At 45.8% G+C, this 20457-nt stretch overlaps 1 protein-coding gene across 1 annotated transcript in view; it reads right to left on the bottom strand.

Annotated features, from left to right (window-relative positions):
* DSCAM (DS cell adhesion molecule) overlaps window positions 1-20457 on the bottom strand; it is an 808668-nt gene that overhangs the window by 93687 nt on the left and 694524 nt on the right. Inside the window, exons 19-20 of the mRNA XM_070466795.1 lie at window positions 13544-13699; window positions 3775-3908 (exon numbers count right to left, since the gene is read on the bottom strand). Coding sequence (XP_070322896.1) covers window positions 3775-3908; window positions 13544-13699 — 290 coding nt within the window. The remainder of the gene's footprint in view (window positions 1-3774; window positions 3909-13543; window positions 13700-20457) is intronic.

Here is a 20457-nt window from a genome sequence, read left to right on the forward strand (position 1 = left end):
TGATTCATTTTTCATTATTGAGGACAGCTCTGGGGTTCTGGGCTTTCCCAGAAGCTTAATAAGTGGGACTTCCCAGGAGACCATTGGCACCTGGGTGATAATTGTACTTCTAGAGTTACAGTGTTTTTTTTTTTTTTTTAATAGGGTCCATTCTTGCCTAGAGAATCTCATGGACAGAGGAGCCTGGTGGGCTACAGTCCATGGAGTCAGAAAGAGAAGGACACAACTGAAATGACTTGGTGAAAGTCACTCAGTTGTGTCTGACTCTTGGCAACCCCATGGACTACACAGTCCATGGAATTCTCCAGGTCAGAATACTGGAGTGGGTAGCCTTTCCCTTCTCCAGGAAATCTTCCCAACCCAGGGATTGAACCCAGATCTCCCACATTGCAGGTAGATTCTTTACCACCTGAGCCACAACGGAAGCCCAAAACGAGTTAGCATGCATGCAAAGATAGTACAGGCTTCCTAGGTGGCACAAGTGGCAAAGAATTAGCCTACCAGTGCAGGAGATGCAAGAGGTGTGGGTTCAATCCCTGGGAAGTTTCCCTGCAGGAGGAAATGGCGACCCACCCCAGTATTCTCACCTGGAGGATCCCATGGACAGAGGAGACTGGTGGGCTACAGTCCATGAGGTTGCAAAGAGTCAGCTACAACTGAGCACATAGCCTAGCTAAAGACAGCACAGAGACACTGCTAGTGGTTGGAAGATACTGGTGGGGTGAGAAGTTCATTGTATTTCCCACCTTTTATGATTGGCTTGATCTCACTCCTGTAATTTTTGTAAGACTCTTGTTGAGAAGGTTCTGGGAAGTTGAATCCCATTATTCTGTGTAGGGAGAGACTGGAAATCCCTGGGCAAATCATTTATATTCCATCTTACACATTTTTCCATCATGAGATCAGGCTAGTAACTTCTCTTTTTATAGGATGAAATTTGTAGGCTGGGAGGATGAAGACTAACAGGGCGCCCTAGATCCATAGATGTGAGCTTGCTCAGCAAAGCCTCAGTCACTCAGAACTAATTCCAAATAATGCAGGCGGGGGCTTTTAGTTTAGACATAAAAAGCCAGTTGGGAAGATAGGCAAGAGTGAGCTGCTGGTTGTCACTATTCCCTTCTGGTTTCTCTCTATAGTTTGTTGGAGTCAAACAGTAATTGTGAGTCCTATGGCAAACAGACAAATGAATGACTGAATAAAAACAAAGAAACCGCAAGTTGAGAGAGTAGCTTTGACATATATACGCTACCTCGTGTAAATAGATAGCCAGTGGGAGGCTGCTCTACAACACAGGGGGCCCAGCGCAGTGCTCTGTGATAACTTACAGGGGTGAGAGGGAGGCTCAAGAGAGAGCGAATATATGTATACTTATATTCATGTTGCTGTGCAGCAGAAGCTAACACAATATTGTAAAGCAATTATCCTCCAATAAAAAAATAAATTAAAAAAGAGGGAGGTGGGAGGGGGGTTCAGGATGGGGAACACATGTACACCCATGGCAGATCCATGTCAATGTATGGAAAAACCAATACAATATTGTAAAGTGATTAGCCTCCAACTAATAAAAATAAATGAAAAAAAAAAGATCACCGAAAAAAAAAATAAAACTGAAAAAAATAAAAAAATAAATAATAGTATTTATTAAAAATAATAATAATAAAATAAAAAAGAAGCCCTTTGAATGCTAGTGAAACGTGGACACACTTTCAGCAATAAGTTAGCATCTCTTAGGTGAATGTGATGCTATGTCAGGGCTGATGATCAGAGGGTCAGAGCCTTTGCAGGGACCTCAGTGCTTGGCCTCTGAGCAGAGGAACAGGTTCACCCACCGTGTCATCTACGCTGCTCTGTATCTCCAGACTTTGATGGCAGGATCTGACAACAGGATTCAGCAGGTGAGAATTAACAGTATATTTGAAACCAAATAAGGAAGTCACACAAGTTCTGAAACCCGACTGTGAGCGTATTACTTCTAAGTCTCCACTTCAACTCCAGAGGTGCTGCTCTTGACGTATAAACAGCAGAACGTACAATTGACACTTTTCAATGAGAGATGAGCCCCTGTGAGCCTCAGTCCCGCTCTCCCCCTGGCTCCCCACTGCTAATCATCCTCACTTTTTAGGGGGCCACCAGGCCTCTGGACCCATTTAGACTCTAGACTTGGGAAAACATGCCATTTTAATTAAAATTTAATTACTAAATTAGTTCAGGAATGCTATTCAGTCTTTAAAAGGAAGAAAATTCTGACACATGTTACAGTGTGGATTCACCTCAAACACACTCAGTGAGATAAGCCAGGCACAGAAAGAAACACTATCTGATTCTGCTGATATGCATGAGATTCCTAGACTTTCCTGGGTTGGGAAGAGCCCCTCGAGAAGGAATGGCAACCAGTTCCAGTATTCTTGCCTAAGAAATCCCATGGGCAGAGAAGCCTGCTGGGCTACAGTCCGTGGGGTTGCAAAGAGCAGGACAGGACTGAGCGACTAATACACACACAGACTTGGGGTGGTTGCCAGGGCCCAGGGGAGGAGAAGTGGGGAGCTGTTGCTTAACGGGGACAGAGTTTCAGTCTGGGAAGATGAAAAGAATTCTGGAGATGGATGGTGCTGATGGTTGCCCAGCAATGTGAATGGACTTAATGCTACTGAACCAAACTCTTAGAAAAGGTACATTTTATGTTATAATATTTTACCACAATAAAGCCAAACTTACTTTGCATATTCATCCCACAAGCACTTATTGAATGGCTATGCAGGTCAAGTTTTATGCCAGGAGCTGGGAGATAGAAGGATGGATTGGACATAGTGCCCACCTCAGGCAAGGACATAAATATTTCTATGAAGACATCATCAATTTGATGAACCATTTTTTTTGTTTTCTTGATGATGTCCTTCTTGGATACTCATTTTTTTTGCTGTTGTAGTTTAAGAAACAGTTTAACTCTGTAAATATTATTCAGTGATAATATTAATGAAAATAAATACTGCACTTTGAAATATTAAGTACTCTAACTTTTAACTCCTCCACAATGAATGAAGCTAACTATTGTCCTTGGGGGCTTCCCAGGTGGCCCCTGTGGTAAAGAACCTGCCTGTCAACGCAGGAGACGCAAGTGATAGAGGTTGGATCCCTGGGTTGGGAAAGAGAAGGGCATGACAGCTCACTCCAGCATTCTTGCCTGGAGAAGTCCATGGACAGAGAAGCCTGGTGGGCTGCAGTCCATGGGGTCACAGAGAGTTGGACGTGACTTAGCAACTGAGCGCGTGCACACACACACACACACACACACACACACTGTACTTGGGAGGGTCACAGATCGTTGATAAAGTCCCTCATTTCTAGGACAACAGGGGTTTGTCTGCTGTTAAGTCTCAGTGGGGGATGGGCAGGGAAGGAAGGCAAGGTGGGAGGTGGGAAGGAGGCGGGGGAGGCATTTGAAGACAGTGCTACAGCAAAATCAATAGGCATTGTCCACTGACTATCAATTAAGCCTTCTGGGTTTTGATTTTGATAAGCCAGCTGGCAGTTTTGTGGGAACTCACCCAATAAACAATAATTCCAGACAATTGTGTCCCTTAGAAGGATTCAGAAGTCTATTTTCAAATGAGGTGGTAATGAGAACCTTGCTTTGTATGTGGAGACAGCAGAGAGAAAAATAAAACCACTGGGAAGACCCAAGTAGGTGGAAACAAAACGAGAATGACCCAGATGGGAGACCGAGGCTTGTTTCTGGAAGATGCTTGAAAGGCACGGGGTGATTTACAAACTTACTGTGGGGTAGGGGTGCGAGCAGAACACCGTGTACTTTCGAATGATGCCATTCAGCTTGAGGGGTGGGAGCCAGGACACGAAGACCATGGAGGCTGAGGCCGCGGCCGCCTTGACTCCGGCAGGGGGACCTGGAACTGGAAAAGTAGAACATTTAGTTACAAAATGATGGTAGTTCCCCCTCCCCCAATGCTGCACTCAACTCTGTCCCCCTACCCCACAGGACCCTACTGGCTTGGTCACTCTCTCTGCTCTGTTCTGCAGGAGTCGGTGTTGGGGTCTGAATTGTGTCCCCCAAAACCTGTGCCAATTACAAACTGGTACTTGTCAATCCACCTCTACAAGGATTAAATCATGGCCCCTGCAACTTCTGACTTTCAACACCTCTGGAAAGGAGTTTAGTGTAGAAATCAGGAATGAAGCCCTCTGTGCTCTGGGAAGAACTGGCAGAACAAGTCTTCAGATAGAGGAGAAGATTTTATGAGCCCACTTCTTGCCTCTCCTCATATCTAGAAAAGCACTAAAATCTTTCATGGTGATGCCTGCTCCTTATGACCAGCAGGGAGTTTCTGCCAAAATGTATGTTTGTTTGTGACTAATCCCTTCACAAAAATCATATATACACTGACCATCCCCCTACCGCTTTGGGGTGATTTCTCAGAGCTTTCTGAAAACCTGTCTCCTGGGTTATAGTCCTCATTATGCCACAAATAAAACTTAATTCACGACTCTCATGTTGTGCGCTTTTTTTTTTCAGTTGACACCCACATGTTGAAGCTCTAACTCTACTACCCCAGAAAGTGACCTTATCTAGAGATGGTACCTTTACAGAGACAATCAAGTTAAAGTGGGGTCATTTGGGTGAGCCCTGACCCACTGTGGCTGGTGTCTTTGTGAAAAAGGAGGTGTGGACACAGAGAGGCCGTGGATGGGGGAAACGATGTAAAGACACAGGGAGAAGATGCCCACCTGCAAGCCAGGGAGCTATGCTCCCTCACAGCCCTCGGGAGGAACAGACTCTGCCGACACCTTGACCTTGACCGTCTGGCCTCCAGAACCGGGAGAGGACACATTCCTGCTGTTGGTCCCCCAGTCTGAGGGACATTGTTACAGCCGCCCTGGGTGCTGACACAGTGTCTCTCTGACCAATGATCTGAGAGCTGCATAAGTTCTATTCTTGGCCATGTCCCCTAAGAGCTCACTTCAACAAGAATTCTGCTCAATCAGTTTAGCCAGTGCGTTCAGTCACTCAGTCGTGTCTGACTCTTTGTGACCCCATGGACTGTAGCCTGCCAGGCTCCTGTGTCCATGGGATTTCCCAGGCAAGAATACTGGAGTGGGTTGCCATTTCCTCCTCCAGGGATTTTCCTGACTCAGGGATTGAGTCCGTGTCTCCTGCATCTCCTGCACTGCAGACAGACTCTTTATTGCTGCTCCACCTGGGAAGCTGCCATATGACACTTGAAATGCCCACAGTGTCTGATCACCTTTGATATCTGATCAAAGTCTCCATTCCCTGCCAGCCCTAGGTAATACCTGATCATCCTCATTTGCCTTCTGCAAAATTCCAGTGAGGTCAATTTGGCCTGAATGCCCTTCCTCCCTGATATTTCCTTTTAGTCAGTTAAATATTTTATTTATTTATTTTTTTAGGCTGTGCTGGATCTTTGTTACTGTGTGTGGGCTTTCTCTAGTTGTGGTGCACAGGTTTCTCATTGCTGTGAGAATCAGGTCCAAGGGCCTGGACCTCCTCTCTGCAGCAAGGTGCTCTTATAGCTCACACATCTAACAAGCATCCGATCACCCCGGCATTTCCACTCTTGACTCACAAACCTTACAACTATCTTTTTCCAAACAGGGCTCACCACGTTCTCTCTGACGCCTCCCTCCTCCCCTAGTGCAGGCAATGGTACAGCCATCTTCTTGGTTGCAATAGCCAAAACCTAGAATTTCTCTTCCCTCCTCACTTGCCTGTCAGAGGACATATAAATTTGCCCTTTAAACCTCCATGTGGACAAATCCAGTCAGATACTGGGCTATCTTCCTGGCTCTATGTCATTCCTTAGAGCTGGACCCTATTTTAGGTCCCCAGATGCGGGGTGCATCTCCCACATCGGGTCATTGACACATGATAACCGAGAACCTTAGGCTCCTCTTGCCTGGGATCATTTCCCACCCTCCACCTCATCCTAGACAACTCTTACTCATCACTCATCTTCTGCTAACTCCCACTTTCTCAAGAAAATCCTCTCTGTCACCAGCTTTGATGAGGTTGGACTCCCGGGTTCTCTGAAGACTCTTTTTCATGATACTTGGGGTCATAAGCCATTCAGGAGTGACTGGTAAATATATGACTCCCCCACCAGCCTGCAAGCCTCATCAGGTCATCCTGTTCTCTTCTCTGTCTCCAGGGCCCTGGCCAATACCTGGAACATATGAGGTCCTCCAAGCAGACTTTCTAAATGAGCTCAGTGTGGCAGGCAAGGTTCTAAGACAGTGCCCAAGATTCTCACCCCCTGATGTACACACCTGCGTAATTACTTCCCCCTCCATGTGGGTGGTACCTGTCACTGTGATGGATGGATCATTTTCAAAATCAGGTTACATGTTGTGCAAAGGTGAAAGGATTTTGCAGATATGTTAAGGACACAGTCAGCTGGCTTTAAGTTAATTGAAAGGGGAGTACCTTGGGTGGGCCAGACCTAATCAGATGAGCAGCTTAAAAGAGGGTCTAGAAGTCAGACAGGGGTTGGAATTGTAGAGACAAGGTCCTGTGGGTGATGAGGGACAAGCTGCCCCCTGTGACCACATGACCATGAGACCCTGCTGGGCCACGTGACAGGGATGGGGGCATGGCCTCTTGGAGCCAAGAAGATGGTCTCAGCCCTGAGGTCACATGGAAATTGTTCCTGCCCAACACCAGTGAGCTTGGGATCCCCAGGTGGCTCAGCAGTAAAGAACCTGCCTGCCAATGCAGGAGACATAAGAGACGTGGGTTCGATCCCTAGGCTGTGAAGATCCCCTGGAGGAAAGCATAGAAATCTACTTCAGGATTCTTGTGTGGGACTTCCCTCATAGCTCAGCTGGTAAAGAATCCACCTGCAATGCAGGAGACCCTGGTTCGATTCCTGGGTTGGGAAGATCCCCTGGAGAAAGGATAGGCTACCCACTCCAATATTCTTGGGCTTCCATTGTGGCTCAGCTGGTAAAGAATCTGCCTGCAATGTGAGAGACCTGGGATCGATTTCTGGGTTGGGAAGATCCCCTGGAGAAGGGAAAGGCCACCCACTCCTGTATTCTGGCCTGGAGAATTCCATGGACTGTATAGGCTATGAGGATGCAAAGAGTCAGACATGACTGAGCGACTTTCACTCTCTCTCATTCTTGCCTGGAGAATCCCATGGATAGAGGAGCCTGGCAGGCTACAGTCCATAGGGTTGCAAAGAGTTGGACATGACTAAGCATGCACACCAGTAAACCTGGGTGAGGACCTAACCTCAGGTGAGACTCCAGGCCCAGTAGCCATGGTGATTTCAGCCTTTGAGGTCCTGAGCGGGGTACTCAGACAACAGTACCTGGACTCCTGATCCCAGGAAACGGTCAGATAATGAATTTGTATTTTTTAAGGTTTTGAGGATTTTCTGTACAACAGAGAAAATATTCCATACAGTCCAGCCATCTAATAGTGTATTGATGTGAAACATCAATGTTAATGCTCTGTAAAAACACTGCCTTGATTTGAAGACAGAAGTCTAAGGATCTTACAGACACTTCAGTCAACTTCATTTTTATCATCATTTTTCTGGCCTCAATGATCAGTCACAGGCAGGGGTGTGCGTGTGTGTGTGTGTGTGTGGGGTGGGGGTTATGGCTTGTCTGGTGTGTGTAGTATTTGTGTATGTGATGTGAGCTTTGTGATTTGTGTGATGTGTGAGATGTGTGTGTATAGTATGTCTGCATGTGTATTGTGCAAATGGTGTGTTCGTGTGTATGTGGTGTATGTGATACCTGGTGTGTGTGTGTGGTATGTGTAATGTGTGTTTATAGTGTGTGTGCATATGTGTAGTGTGAGTGCATGTATAGTGTGTGTGGTGTGTGTGGTCTGTGGTGTGTTTGCACTGTTCATGCGTGCATGTGTGTGTGGCTTGTGGTGGGTGTGCATTTCTGTATATGTGCATGCTTGTCATGTATGTGTATGTGATGTGTGTGGAGTGTGTGTGGTATGTAAAGAGTAAGTACATGTTTGTGGTGTGTGTGGTTTGTGCATATTGTATATTTGTGTGGTGTATGTGTATGTGGTATGTGTGGTGTGTGTGTTATGTACAGTGTTAGTATATGTGAATAGTGCGTGTGATATGCATGTGTGTGTGTCATGTCTGTGTATGTGATGTGTGTGATGTGTTTCCACCTGCGTGTGCATGTGGCCCACCACAACACCTGGGTCCACGGGAGCCACGGCTCCACGTGGCTTCTCTGAGCCGTGAGCAGGAGGCGCGGGGCTGCAGGGACACACCCACAGTGGGTGTATCCTCACACCCAAGCAGTCTCCATCACACTCCAGTACGTCTGGCCTTTGCTCTCACCAGAGCTGTGGTTTCCAAACAGCCTTTAAAGTGGGAAAATCCTTTAAAGTGTCATGTGGGAGACCCATGTATAACACGATGGAAGTGGAGGGGTGCTTCCTGAAGCAGAGCAGGAAGTCCCCCAAGGGCCCCCTGATCACCACTGGACACCTCTGGGGGCCCCAGGAGCCTGTGAGAAGCCCCACAGTGCAGGGAGTTTTGATGCCCAGAGGGTGGAAGCCCTCCTGGGATGTCCTGGCCTACTGTGTGGCTGTCTGTGTGACTACTGCACTGAGCAAATCCCAACCCTGCCCGCTGCAGCAGGACTCCGGAGCAGTGCTGATACAAAGGCTTCTGTGTTTCCTGAAGGGCTAGACAAATACACCCCCCACCCCCCCACCCCCCCACACACACAGTCTATCACTTCTAAGGTAAACTAAGGTGCTGTTACTCTATCATCTGAGAACACCCCCATCTATGCCATCCAGGGGATGCATGGCTCAAGATAGGAATGGCCAGAGGACTCAGAAATATCCTGATTCTGTTGCTTTTTTTCTTGCTCTTAGCTCCACTTTGAGATGTCCTGACAAAGAGATTGCTAACCATGGCAGGAGGGACCAAAGATCACATATGACAGTTCCTGTTGACCTTCCCACACGTCAGCTCACAGAGCTCTGTGCACTGCGATGCGTTCAGTAAATATTTGCACTTAAACCATCTCTATTTATACATGTGCAATGTTTACTCTGCAGAAAAGGGTCAAAGCTAAAACTACCTTAGGCATGCAGGATGAAAATAATTGGAAAATTATTAGATTGTGTTTGTGTGTGTTCTGTTTCTCCAGGGCTTTGCTCAGATTACAATCTCAGCAAATAAAATGGCATTACAATTTCACAAACATTTTAGAATTCAGAATTAGTTATCTTGTGTCCAGAAAGATAGATCCACAAGTAATCTTTTGTGGTCTTGAAGCAATAATAAAAATGCAAGTTCTCATTGATTGAACAGTTCTCATTGAACATTGGGAAGAGAATCTGAAATGTAAACAATTCTTCCAGACCTCAAGACTGTATCCATGGACCATGACTATGGTCCTGATGGATCTGAGACTTGTCTATGGACCCAATAATATGTCCAACAGTCTACATCACAGATGTATATGAAGGATCTCCATATTCTTGGATAATATGACCAAGAATCTTTATAGACACTGATAAACTACTTCAGTTCAGTTCAGTTGCTCAGTCATGTCTGACTCTCTGTGACCCCATGGACTGCAGTACACCAGGCTTCCATGTCCATCACCAACTCCCAGAACTTGCTCAAACTCATGTCCATTGAGTCAGTGATGCCATCCAACCATCTAATCCTCTGTCATTCCCTTCTCCTCCTGCTCTCAATCTTTCCCAGCATCAGGGTCTTTTTCAAGGAGTCAGTTCTTTGCATCTGGTGGCCAAAGTATTGGAGCTTCAGCTTCAGCATCGGTCCTTCCAATGACTATTCAGGGTTGATTTCCTTTAGGATTGGCTGCTTTGACCTCCTAGCTGTCCAAGGGACTCTCAAGAGTCTAGCACCACAGTTCAAAAGCATCATCAATTCTTCAGCACTCAGCCATCTTTTTGGTCCAACTCACATCCACGGCTGGCACAATTCTTCACCATTTCTAGATTGGTGAGTTTTTTATGTGATTTTGGGAGATAGGCTTATTGTTATACCAGTTTTTCTCTCCTTTCCCCCAGTCTCTACTCTGCTTCTTTTTGAACATGCTAATGATTTATCCCAAGTAAATATCGACCCTCAGTTTTGTATCACTCTTCATCTACCCACGACCACAAGTGGAATTCCTGACCTCCTTCCTGAGGTAAAAGATATACCTGAGGCAGGACCTTCTGCAATCAATTGCATCTCCCCTTACTAGTAGCACTGGATATGGAAGAAGGGAATAATTGATTAAAAAATTAGACTTTGCATCTCAGGGCCAAGCTTTGAGATAGAACTCTATGAAAACTTCTAAATTTGAAGGAGTAATTAAAAATTGATCCCAATGAGGGAGCAGTGGCAAGCCTTCCCCTTTCACTGGATTTCTGTACTTTCTTCTGAAAAATGCAGGTGTCAAAATTCATGTTGTCAATCAATTTGTTCTTTAAATACTAATTCCAGTGACATCTGTGTTATTGCTTAGCAATGCAAAAGATAGTTCCACCCTCGCTCTGAAGGAGTGGAGATCAAATAATCAAATGTCTAGTGTCAGGAACCGTCCCACTATGTGTCAAGCTAGGTGATGTTTGCACACATCAATTCACCTTTTAGATTTTAATTCTCTGCAGTCTGATTGTCATGGAAATTTGGTACATGAAGATGGTTCAGTTCAGAGAAAGTGTGATAAGGTGCCAAAGTCCTCCGGGCAGCAGGTGGCATAGCAAACATCTTGACGTTACTCTTTGTTTATTGCATTTTAAAAATTAGGGACTTCTCTGGTGGTTTGGTGGCTGAGACCCCACGCTTTCAATGCAGAGGGCCTGGGTTTGATCCCTGGTCAGGGAACTAGAGCCCACATGCTTCAGCTAAAAGATAGTGTGTGCTGCAACTGAAACCCAGCACAGCCAAACAAATAAATATTTAAAAAGTTATTTTAAATTTAAAATTTATTTTAAATTTATTTATTGGGTTTAAAATTTTAAATTTAAATGTATTTAAAAATTAAATTATTTAAATAATAATTTAAAGAATTAAATTATTCACTCAGGACATAGCTTTGCAGACATCTCTTTGAACCTGTGACTTCTTAATGGCATGGTAGTTTGACCTTAGAATTCCCTAAAGAATCCAACAACTGAGCAAAATGACTGGCACCTGCCTATAACTGGGAATAACTACTCGTGTGTCCTAGAAAGACTAAGGGTGATAAGGTTTAATCTGTGTGCAGGAACTAGAATGCAAGAAGGGCTAGTGAAGATGATGGTGGGAGTGCGGCTGGATAGGCTGCTTCAGGGGCAGGGCTGGGTTCCCTGAGGGGAGAGCAGACAGAGGTGCTGTGAGCATCAGGGGAGTGTCCTTAGGAGACAGACAAGCTGAAGGGGAGAGTGTCTCCAGGCCTCCAAGTGCATGTCCCTAGCCTTGTTCCCACAGGACAGTCATGAGCGAAACAGCAGCATGCTTATATCCTAGGTAGCAAAGGACATTGGGCTTCCCAGGTGGTGCTAGTGGTAAAGAACCCGCCTGCCAATGCAGGAGACGTAAGAGATGCGGGTTCAACCCTTGGGGTGGGAAGATCCCCTGGGGGAGGGCATGGCAACCCACTCCAGTATTCTTGCCTGGAGAATCCCATGGGCAGACGACCCTGGCAGGCTTAGCCCATAGGGCCACAGAAAGTTGGACATGATTGAGTGACTGAACACACACACACACACACACACACACACACACTCTCATGCACAGTAAAGAATATCTACCCTGCCCATACACAGACAGTCATGGGCAGTGAACAGTAACTCTCCCACCCCTGCCCTGACCAGCTCCCTAGGGAACTTAGGCCTGAAAGAAGGCAAATAATAATAATAATAATAATAATAATAATAATAATAATAATAATAATTGTGGAGCACAACAGAGCAAATTGTGGAGCAAATCAGAACAAAATTGAGGTGTAGTGGTTGCATCTCAACCCTGGCTCTGGTGTAATTCTGAACTCCAATCTGGAAAATTCCACACAGGAATCAATTTGACATCAGTTGCCCCTCCTTTATTAAGGTGGAAACTGCTTTTTCACTATTGCTATAATATGTTTGCTCATGTTTCATCGCTTTTCACTATTGCTATAATATGTTTGCTCATGTTTCATCGCTCAGTAATGTCTGACTCTTTGTGACCTCCATGGACGGGAGCCCACCAGGCTCCTTTGTCCATGGGATTTCCTAGGGAAGCATACTGGAATGGGTTGCTATTTCCTTCTTCAGCTATAATACGTATCAGAAGTCAAATTATTCTTCAATACATCTTGGATAAGGCACCCCAGGCTTTCCCTTAATATAAAAAATGATTCATCATACAGGTTTTGTAGGATTGGGGAACAGCCATATAACCAAGTCCAAACTGCATGGAACAGTAAGATTAGTGATCTGAGAAATGTGCTATAATTAAAATTTTACGAAATCATCATAAACCCTTGTGAAAGTGAAAGTTGCTTAGTCGTGTCCAACTCTGCGACCCCATGGACTATACAGGCCATGGAATTCTCCAGCCAGAATACTGGAGTAGGTAGCCTTTCCCTTCTCCAGTGGATCTTCCCGACCCAGGAATCAACCTGGGGTCTCCTGCATTGCAGGCAGATTCTTTACCAATTGAGCTATGAGGGAAGCCCCCAAAACCCTTGTAAGAAATTTAAAAATATTAACATGAAATTCTCAAATTGAGGGCTTATTCTAATGTCACTCCAAAGTTGGCAAAGCATAGGATGATGTAGATTATTACATAATTTTTAAGTGGAGAGATGGAATTGGTCAGAGCTTACACTAATAGCTGAAGAGTCACTGAAATGATTCAATGGAGTAAATGACAGGGGTGGCCTGCATTACAGCCCTGAGATAAGACGCACTTTTCTTTAAAATAATATGTGGTCCCCCAAGGGCATCCCAGGTGGTTCCAGTGGTAAAGACTCTGCCTGCCAATGCAGGAGATGTAAGAGACGTGGGTCTGATCCCTGGGCTGAGAAGATCTCCTGGAGCAGGGCATGGCAACCCACTCCAGTGTTCTTGCCTGGAGAAACCCACAGACAGCGGAGCCTGGCAGGCTACAGCCCATGGGGTTGCACAGAGTTGGACACAACTGAAACGACTTCGCACGTGGCTCCCCAGAAAAGAATGAAAAATTATAGGGGAAGAGAGAAAGTGAAACAAGTGAAAGTGAAGTCACTCAGTCGTGTTGGACTCTTTGCGACCCCATGGACAGGAGCCAGGGGAAGAGAAACAATGGATAAATCAAACAAGGGGACACAGGAAGTGTGGTCTGAATCATGCTGGAATATTTTAGGAGGGCAGCAAAAAGTTTTCAAGGAGCCAAGTCAGGAATCAGTGGGTGAATGAACCCTCTGACCCAGCCTTTCCGACAATGGCTCCTTCCTGGGAATGCTGCCACGTGGCAGGAACCTCCTGTGTGTCCCCTGGAGGTTCAGACGGGACCTGAGCACCCCCATGACCTGCCCCCTTGCTCACCATCCTCTTTGGTCCGGGTGAAGATCTGCTCGCTCCGGACGCCGTCTCCAGCCCGGGTAAAGGCCAGCACCTGGATGCTGTAGTTGGTGTATTTCTCCAGCCCATCCAGCTCGAGGGAGGGCTGCGTGGTGGTGACGTTTTTAATCTCGCCCAGCTCTGGAGGACAAGAAAACACGAGCGTGTTACCACGGCTGTTGGCATGTTCTTACTGTGGCCCAGTGCTGGGCCCCCATCAATCACGGCCCTGAAATCACCCAGGGGTGTGGGCACAGCCTTCGTGAGACGCTGATCCTTTGCAGTCTCTTGAAAAACATTATTTGCACCAAATTGCCACAGAATGCCAGGAAGAAAAGAAGTCTGGAAAACAGCAGTTCAGTCCAGTTAAGTGTTATAAACCCAATGCCAACAGGCCCCTCTGGAACTGTCCCCAAGCAGGAGTAACCCAGCAGATTCCCTGCACCCTGGCCCCAGGAAGCCAGGACCACAAAGGCTCACTGCACAGAGATACTTCTAACTGCTCACTAAGAAGCTTCTACAAGTCGAGCTTTGTTTTCTGGTTAAAATAAGCAGACCCCTTTAAGGAACATGTGCTCTCTAGCACCTAACTTAAACTGCGGTGGCCCAGCACACCCCTCCTGTCACCTGGAGTGAACCCCTTGCCCCCGTGACAGACTGACGTGTCAGGAACGCGTCGTCAGCTAAAAATGCTTTGTGTTCTGCAGCGGGATCAGATAATGACATGCAAAGATGCAACTTTACGCTGGCCCCGTCTGAAGCCCATGACACATGGCAGCTTGAGAAAACTCACAGGGCCTTGTGAAATACCCGCAGGGGTGCTCTGGATTTAGAAATGAGCCATTGGCAGAAGAGCCAGAGGAGAGAGGGGCCAAAGAGCTGCCCACCTTTAGGGCAAGTGGTCATTTGCAGAATGTTTGGTGCAGCCCAATCCCTGTGCCTGGCGGGCTGGGTTACTGAGAACGGGGGTGGGAGATGGGCCAGGAAGGAGACCTCCGTGGTGTCTGCTCATCTCTGCACACGACGCTCACGACAAGGTGTCCCGAGGTGTCTCTCGCTTTCTCCGGCCTCAGGAAACACAGCTGACGCACCATGATGGTCCTAAGGGACCCTGTGCTGGGTTCCCATGCTAACTCACTCACTCAACACGACTATCCTTTTGTTTCCACTGGCCATTCCTTTCACAGGAGGGGAAACTGAGGCAGAGAGAGGCTCAATGTCTTCGCCAGGCCACGAATCTGAGCACAAAGGCTGAGAGCGTGGGCTGTGGCACTGCAAGCTTTGGCCACGTGCCCGCGGTCCACACTCTCAGCTACTCCTGAGGACGCTGGGTGGATGCATGTTGGCTGGAGCAGCTGGGTTTCTGCCAGCCTGGTTTTCCCTTCTTGCTCTTTGCTCGTCTCTCTTGTCCTCCTAGCATGTTGCATGGACGTTCGGAGATTAGTGGTCAGTTATTTTGGAGTTACAGAGACTACGAATGTCTGTTTTGACCTTTTGTCATCAAAAGGTGATATCAGGGCTGATCTGGACAAAGTAGGAAAGCTGAATTTCAAATAAAGCAGGGGTAGTTGAAGTTTGTCACCCCCATGCCAGGGACCCCTGTGTTTGATGATGGTTGGGAGGGGAGGGGAGAAACAGTGGGTCTCAGGCATGGCCCCGGACCCAACAGGAGCCCAAGGCCTGTTTCCACCATGGGCAGCTCATGGGCAAGTTCTGGAGGCAGGATGCTTTGCTGGGGGGAGAGCAGGACAAGGATGCAGCCCCCCAAAGATGCCTGAGGTCCAGTGTCTCCTGGGGGCAACCAGCCAGCGGCAGACTTTCAAGGGCCACAATTTAGAAGTCGCAGCAGACGGCTAGTGAAAATGAGAAAAATGTTTGCTCCCAAGTGGTCCTTGTGCACTTGGGAAGTTGACAATCATTACCCTCAGATGGGTTAGAAATTCTTTCCTGTGAAAGAACAGTCTTTCCTAGGTGGCCATCAGACCTCTTTCCATTACATTATTCATTTATAATTTTCATTTTCCTGAACATAGATAATATAGATCAATGGGAGTAGCATAAAAAAGTCAAATGCTAATGAAAAAAATGCAAGTATAGTTCCCATCAAGATCTTTTCAGATTTAGGAACTTTTCCATGTGACAAAGATTATGCCAAAGAAGGGCATTGTCAAAGAATGTTCAAATTACCACACAATTGCACTCATTTCACATGTTACCAAAGTAATGTTCAAAATTCTCCAACCCAGGCTTCAATAGTATATGAACCAAGAACTTCCAGATGTTCAAGCTGGATTGAGAAAAGGCAGAGGAACCAGACATCAAATTGCCAACATCCACTGGATAGTAAAAAAAGCAAGATAATTCCAGAAAAACATCTACTTCCGCTTCACTGACTATGTTAAAGCCTTTGACTGCATGGATCACAACAAACTGTGGAAAATTATTAAAGAGATGGGAATACCAGACCATCTAACCTGCCTCCTGAGAAACTAGTATGCAGGTCAAGAAGCAACAGTTAGAACCAGATGTGGAAAAACAGACTGGTTCCAAATTGGGAAATGAGTATGTCACAGCTGTCTTTGTCACCTTGCTTATTTAACCTATATGTAGAGGACATCATGTGAAATGACAGGCTGGATGAAGGACAAGTTGGAATCAAGATTGCCGGGAGAAACTTCAGTAACCTCAGATATGCAGATGACACTACCGTCATGGCAGAAAGCGAAGGTGAACTAAAGAGCCTCTTGATGAAGGTGAACGAGCAGAGTGAAAAACCTGGCTTAAAACTCAACATTTAGAAAACTAAGATCATAGCATCTGAACCCACCACTTCATGGCAAATAGATGGGGAAACAATGGAAACAGTGACAGACTTCATTTCCATGGGCTCCAAAATCACTGGTGACTTCAGTCACAAAATTAAAAGACCCTTGCTCCTTGGAAGAAAAGCTATGACAAGCCTAAAGTGAGTGAAGTCGCTCAGTCATGTCCAACTCTTTGTGACCCCATGGACTGCAGCCTACCAGGCTCCTCTGTCCATGGGATTTTCCAGGCAAGAGTACTGGAATGGGTTGCCATTTCTTTCTCCAATGACAAACCTAGACAGCATATTAAAAGACAGAGACATTACTTTGCTGACAAAGGTCTGTATAGTCAAAGCTATGGTTTTTCCAGTAGTCATTATGGATGTAAGAGTTGGACCATAAAGAAGGCTGAGCGCCGAAGAATTGATGCTTTTGAACTGTGGTGTTGGAGAAGACTCTTGAGAGTCCCTTGGACTGCAAGGAGATCCAACCAATCCATCCTAAAGGAAATCAGTACTGAATATTCACTGTAAGTACTGATGCTGAAACTGAAGCTCCAATACTTTGATCACCTGATGTGAAGAGCTGACTCATAAGAAAAGACCCTGATGGTGGGAAAGATTGAAGGTAGGAGGAGAAGGGGACAACAGAGGATGAGATGGTTGGATGGCATCACTGACTCGATGGACATGAGTTTGAGCAAGCTCCGGGAGACGGTGATGGACAGAAAAGCCTGGCGTGCTGTAGTCCATGGGTTTGCAAAGAGTTGGACATGACTGAGTGGCTGAACAACAACAAAGATTATACACACACACTCACACAGTCAGGGAAAACATAATGCAACTCAGGAAAGGGGCTCCTGGGGGCTGTGTGCCGAAGCTAGTTATGAGAACTATACTACATCTTATGACTTCTGGTTTTGTTTTTTTGTTTTTATATTTAAGAAGGGCCCAGGGTCTCTACGTCACAGGGGAAATACTATCTCTAATTATAGCCCAGGGAAGGCATGCCGAAGGGGCTGGCTGTTTCTGGGTGAGAAACAGTGATGCAGAAGAGAAGAGTTGAGAAGAGAAGGACACAGTGGGGTACCCTGATCTTTTTAATACACCAGATCATGAATCACCACACTAATTGGGGTTAGTATTTGGATGTTGACTCATCCTGGGGTCCACATTATTTGGGTGAGTGAATTTATCACGAACCGTGAACAGGCCTACAGTCCAAACCCCTATTTAAAATTACCCCCAAGCATTTTTAAAAATCCCCAGAGCCCCTGAATCAACAATAGAAACACCTCATTCCCTCTGTTTCAAGGGTACTTTCCTGATCAGCCCATGTGGAAGAAATTAAAAGGAGAATCATGAAAAAAGTCAAATGCAAAGAGCGTGCTTCATTTGTTGTTCATTTAAGCTCCCAGTCTTCTTCATGGCTTAAACATCAATTTCTGTCATTTACTTTTCACAGTCCCAGTGGAGTAATTTAAAAATATATATATATGGGACTGTACAATGGAGATTAACACAACATTGTACATCAACTATACTTCAATAAAATAAATTTTAAAAATTTATGGCAAGAAGAGTGTTCAGTTGAAATCATGAGTAAAACAATATAAAATGAATACAGAAAGAAATTCAGAGACCATACTATTTACAGTATAAAAGTTTTTTTAAACTTTATGTTTTAACAGAAAATAATTTTTATGTATTTATTTATACCCTCCCTCATTCTTAAAGGGTTTTTAGGAAGGAACCAAAACGGGTGGAACTGACTCCCCCCACCCATCTCCCTGACTTGCCAGCGTCACACCAAGAGCCCAGTTTGGCACCTAAGTGTTGCTTGACTCAGAATCTGTCTTTTTTGTCTGGAAGAAAGAGAGGAGGGTTGAAAAGTAGTTGGATTCAGACGAAATAGGGCTGGTTTCCCAGTAATCTCAGAGAAGCTGCTTCTGTCTTTAAAATTCTTTGACTTTCAGATAATAAAATACGCAGAACTTTCATGGACATATTGTATATTTAACTGCCCTAACAAGTGAATTAACCATTTTTGTTTTATCTAGTCATATTAGCAAGAAAAAAAATGTTTTATGCCTATTTTTGAAAGTATTTGGGGAAAATATGAACCACGGGGGTAGTAACAATGTCCTTCTCAGCTTGCCTGAGTGTGTGAGTATGTGTGTGGTGTGTTCTCAAGCTTAGCAGGTATAACCTTTACACAAACACGATGTGTTCCGTGTCTGTGGGTACCTCAGAGCCACAGTCTGAGGAATTCGTGCAGAAGAATCCATGAATTCTATGACATTCCCTGCTAATTCCCAAATGTTAGCTCTCAGGGGTATCAGATAAAATGTCGCTGCTCATAGCAGGCTTACATTTCTGAGAGTTTTTTTCTTTTGGAGATTAAGAATAGAACTTGTACATTAGGCACTAAACCACATCACCTTGGTCTTCATACAGGGAGTAGAAGTGTCTTTAGAAACTACACGTGTTTCCAAGCATTCTTTATTCAGTCTTTAATTTTTAAATATTCAAGTTTTTAAAGCTGTAAAATATAAAGTTGACTAGACCGTATTAACCACATCATCCATCACAGACCTAAGATGTAATAGGCACTATTAGCAAATATGAGTGAAATGTGAAAATATGATGAATAGTCACCACTGGATTATGGAAATATTTCTAAAAAGAACAAAAAAGGAACAATCTTAGTATAATCCTAACTTCAGGTTTGTCGGTTAGGGTGTTTAATTTAATCTGACTCAACATGAGGATTAGAATCAGAACAAGAAATGATATATTATGGTACTATGTCAGTAAAATAGATAATTTGCAATATTTTTTTGCTCTGTACTTTACATCCGGGGCCTCCCTGGTGGAGCAGATGGTAAAGAATTCATCTGCCAATTCAGGAGACATGGGTTTGATCCCTGGGTCAGGAAGATACCCTCAAGAAGGAAATGGTAACCCACTCCAGGATTCTTGTCTGGAGAATCCCATGGACAGAGGAGCTACAGTCCATGGTGTCATAATGAGTTGGACACAGCTGAGCAACTAAACAACAACATACTTGACATCCATGCGAATTTTTAAAGCTCTTTTTGGGGGATGAGGTGAAGTGAGTCATCTGTTTAATTCTGTCCCTCGGTGGGGCTGGCTGTGCATTACTGGGCTTGTGGTTCTTTATTTCAGCGCATCCTCCCCGTTTCACTAGACTAGAGCATCCATCTGAGAGGAGCTGCATCCTCAGCATCCGGCAAGAGCTTCGCGCTGAGATGCTCAGAAGGTGAATCAATGTCTCCCCCTGCTGGCGCTGTGCAAAGTGCTACCCTGGACATCAGGAGGAACTGGGGCTGATCCTCAGCTCTGAGATGCAAGTCTGGTTACAGACATAAAGGGCTCAGCCAGCCTCGGACCCAGCTGTGTACTTAGCACATTAATTAGGCTGCCTTTGCTGAGGTGTCTTCCATCCTTCATTCTCGCACCATGGCAACCTGCTCCAGGATTCCTGCCTGGGAAACGCTATGGAGAGAGGAGCCTGCGGGCTACAGTCCATGGGGTCACAAAGAGTCGGACATGACTGAGCTACTGAGCACAAGAGTAGATCCCTGCAGCCTCTGAGGCCCCGCGTGTTCTGTTTACCTCGGTGAAGACAGTGGCCTGGTTGTTAGAGCAGACCCGGGCGGGCCTGAGCAGAGGCGGGAGGTGCTCCGGGGACCTCGACTGGGACTAGCAGAAGGGCTGAAAGAAGCCCCAGATAAGGGGGGGGGGAGGCACCCTGAGAGCTCGGGGCGATGAGAGGAGGCTGGAAACAGGGCCTGGGGAAGGGAGCAGGCATGGGAGGCCCCAGCCTTGGTCCAAAGCGGAGAGCAGGGCCTTTCCTGTTAGGGGTTGCAGTCTAGGGTGAGCCTGTCCTGCTCCTGGAGTGGGGCTCAGCCTGGCTCAAGGCACCTACCCTCTGCAAGTGGAGACAGAGCTGTGTTCTGCCTGAGACGCTTGGAGCCCCAGTCTTGCTATCCTCCCAGCTGACCATCTCTTGTCCTACATCCTGCCCCTAGACAGGAGAATTTTGTCCCACAACTTGAAAGCAAAGAAAGAA

Source organism: Odocoileus virginianus, chromosome 4 (assembly GCF_023699985.2).
Source record: "Odocoileus virginianus isolate 20LAN1187 ecotype Illinois chromosome 4, Ovbor_1.2, whole genome shotgun sequence".
NCBI classification, from domain to species: domain Eukaryota; kingdom Metazoa; phylum Chordata; class Mammalia; order Artiodactyla; family Cervidae; genus Odocoileus; species Odocoileus virginianus.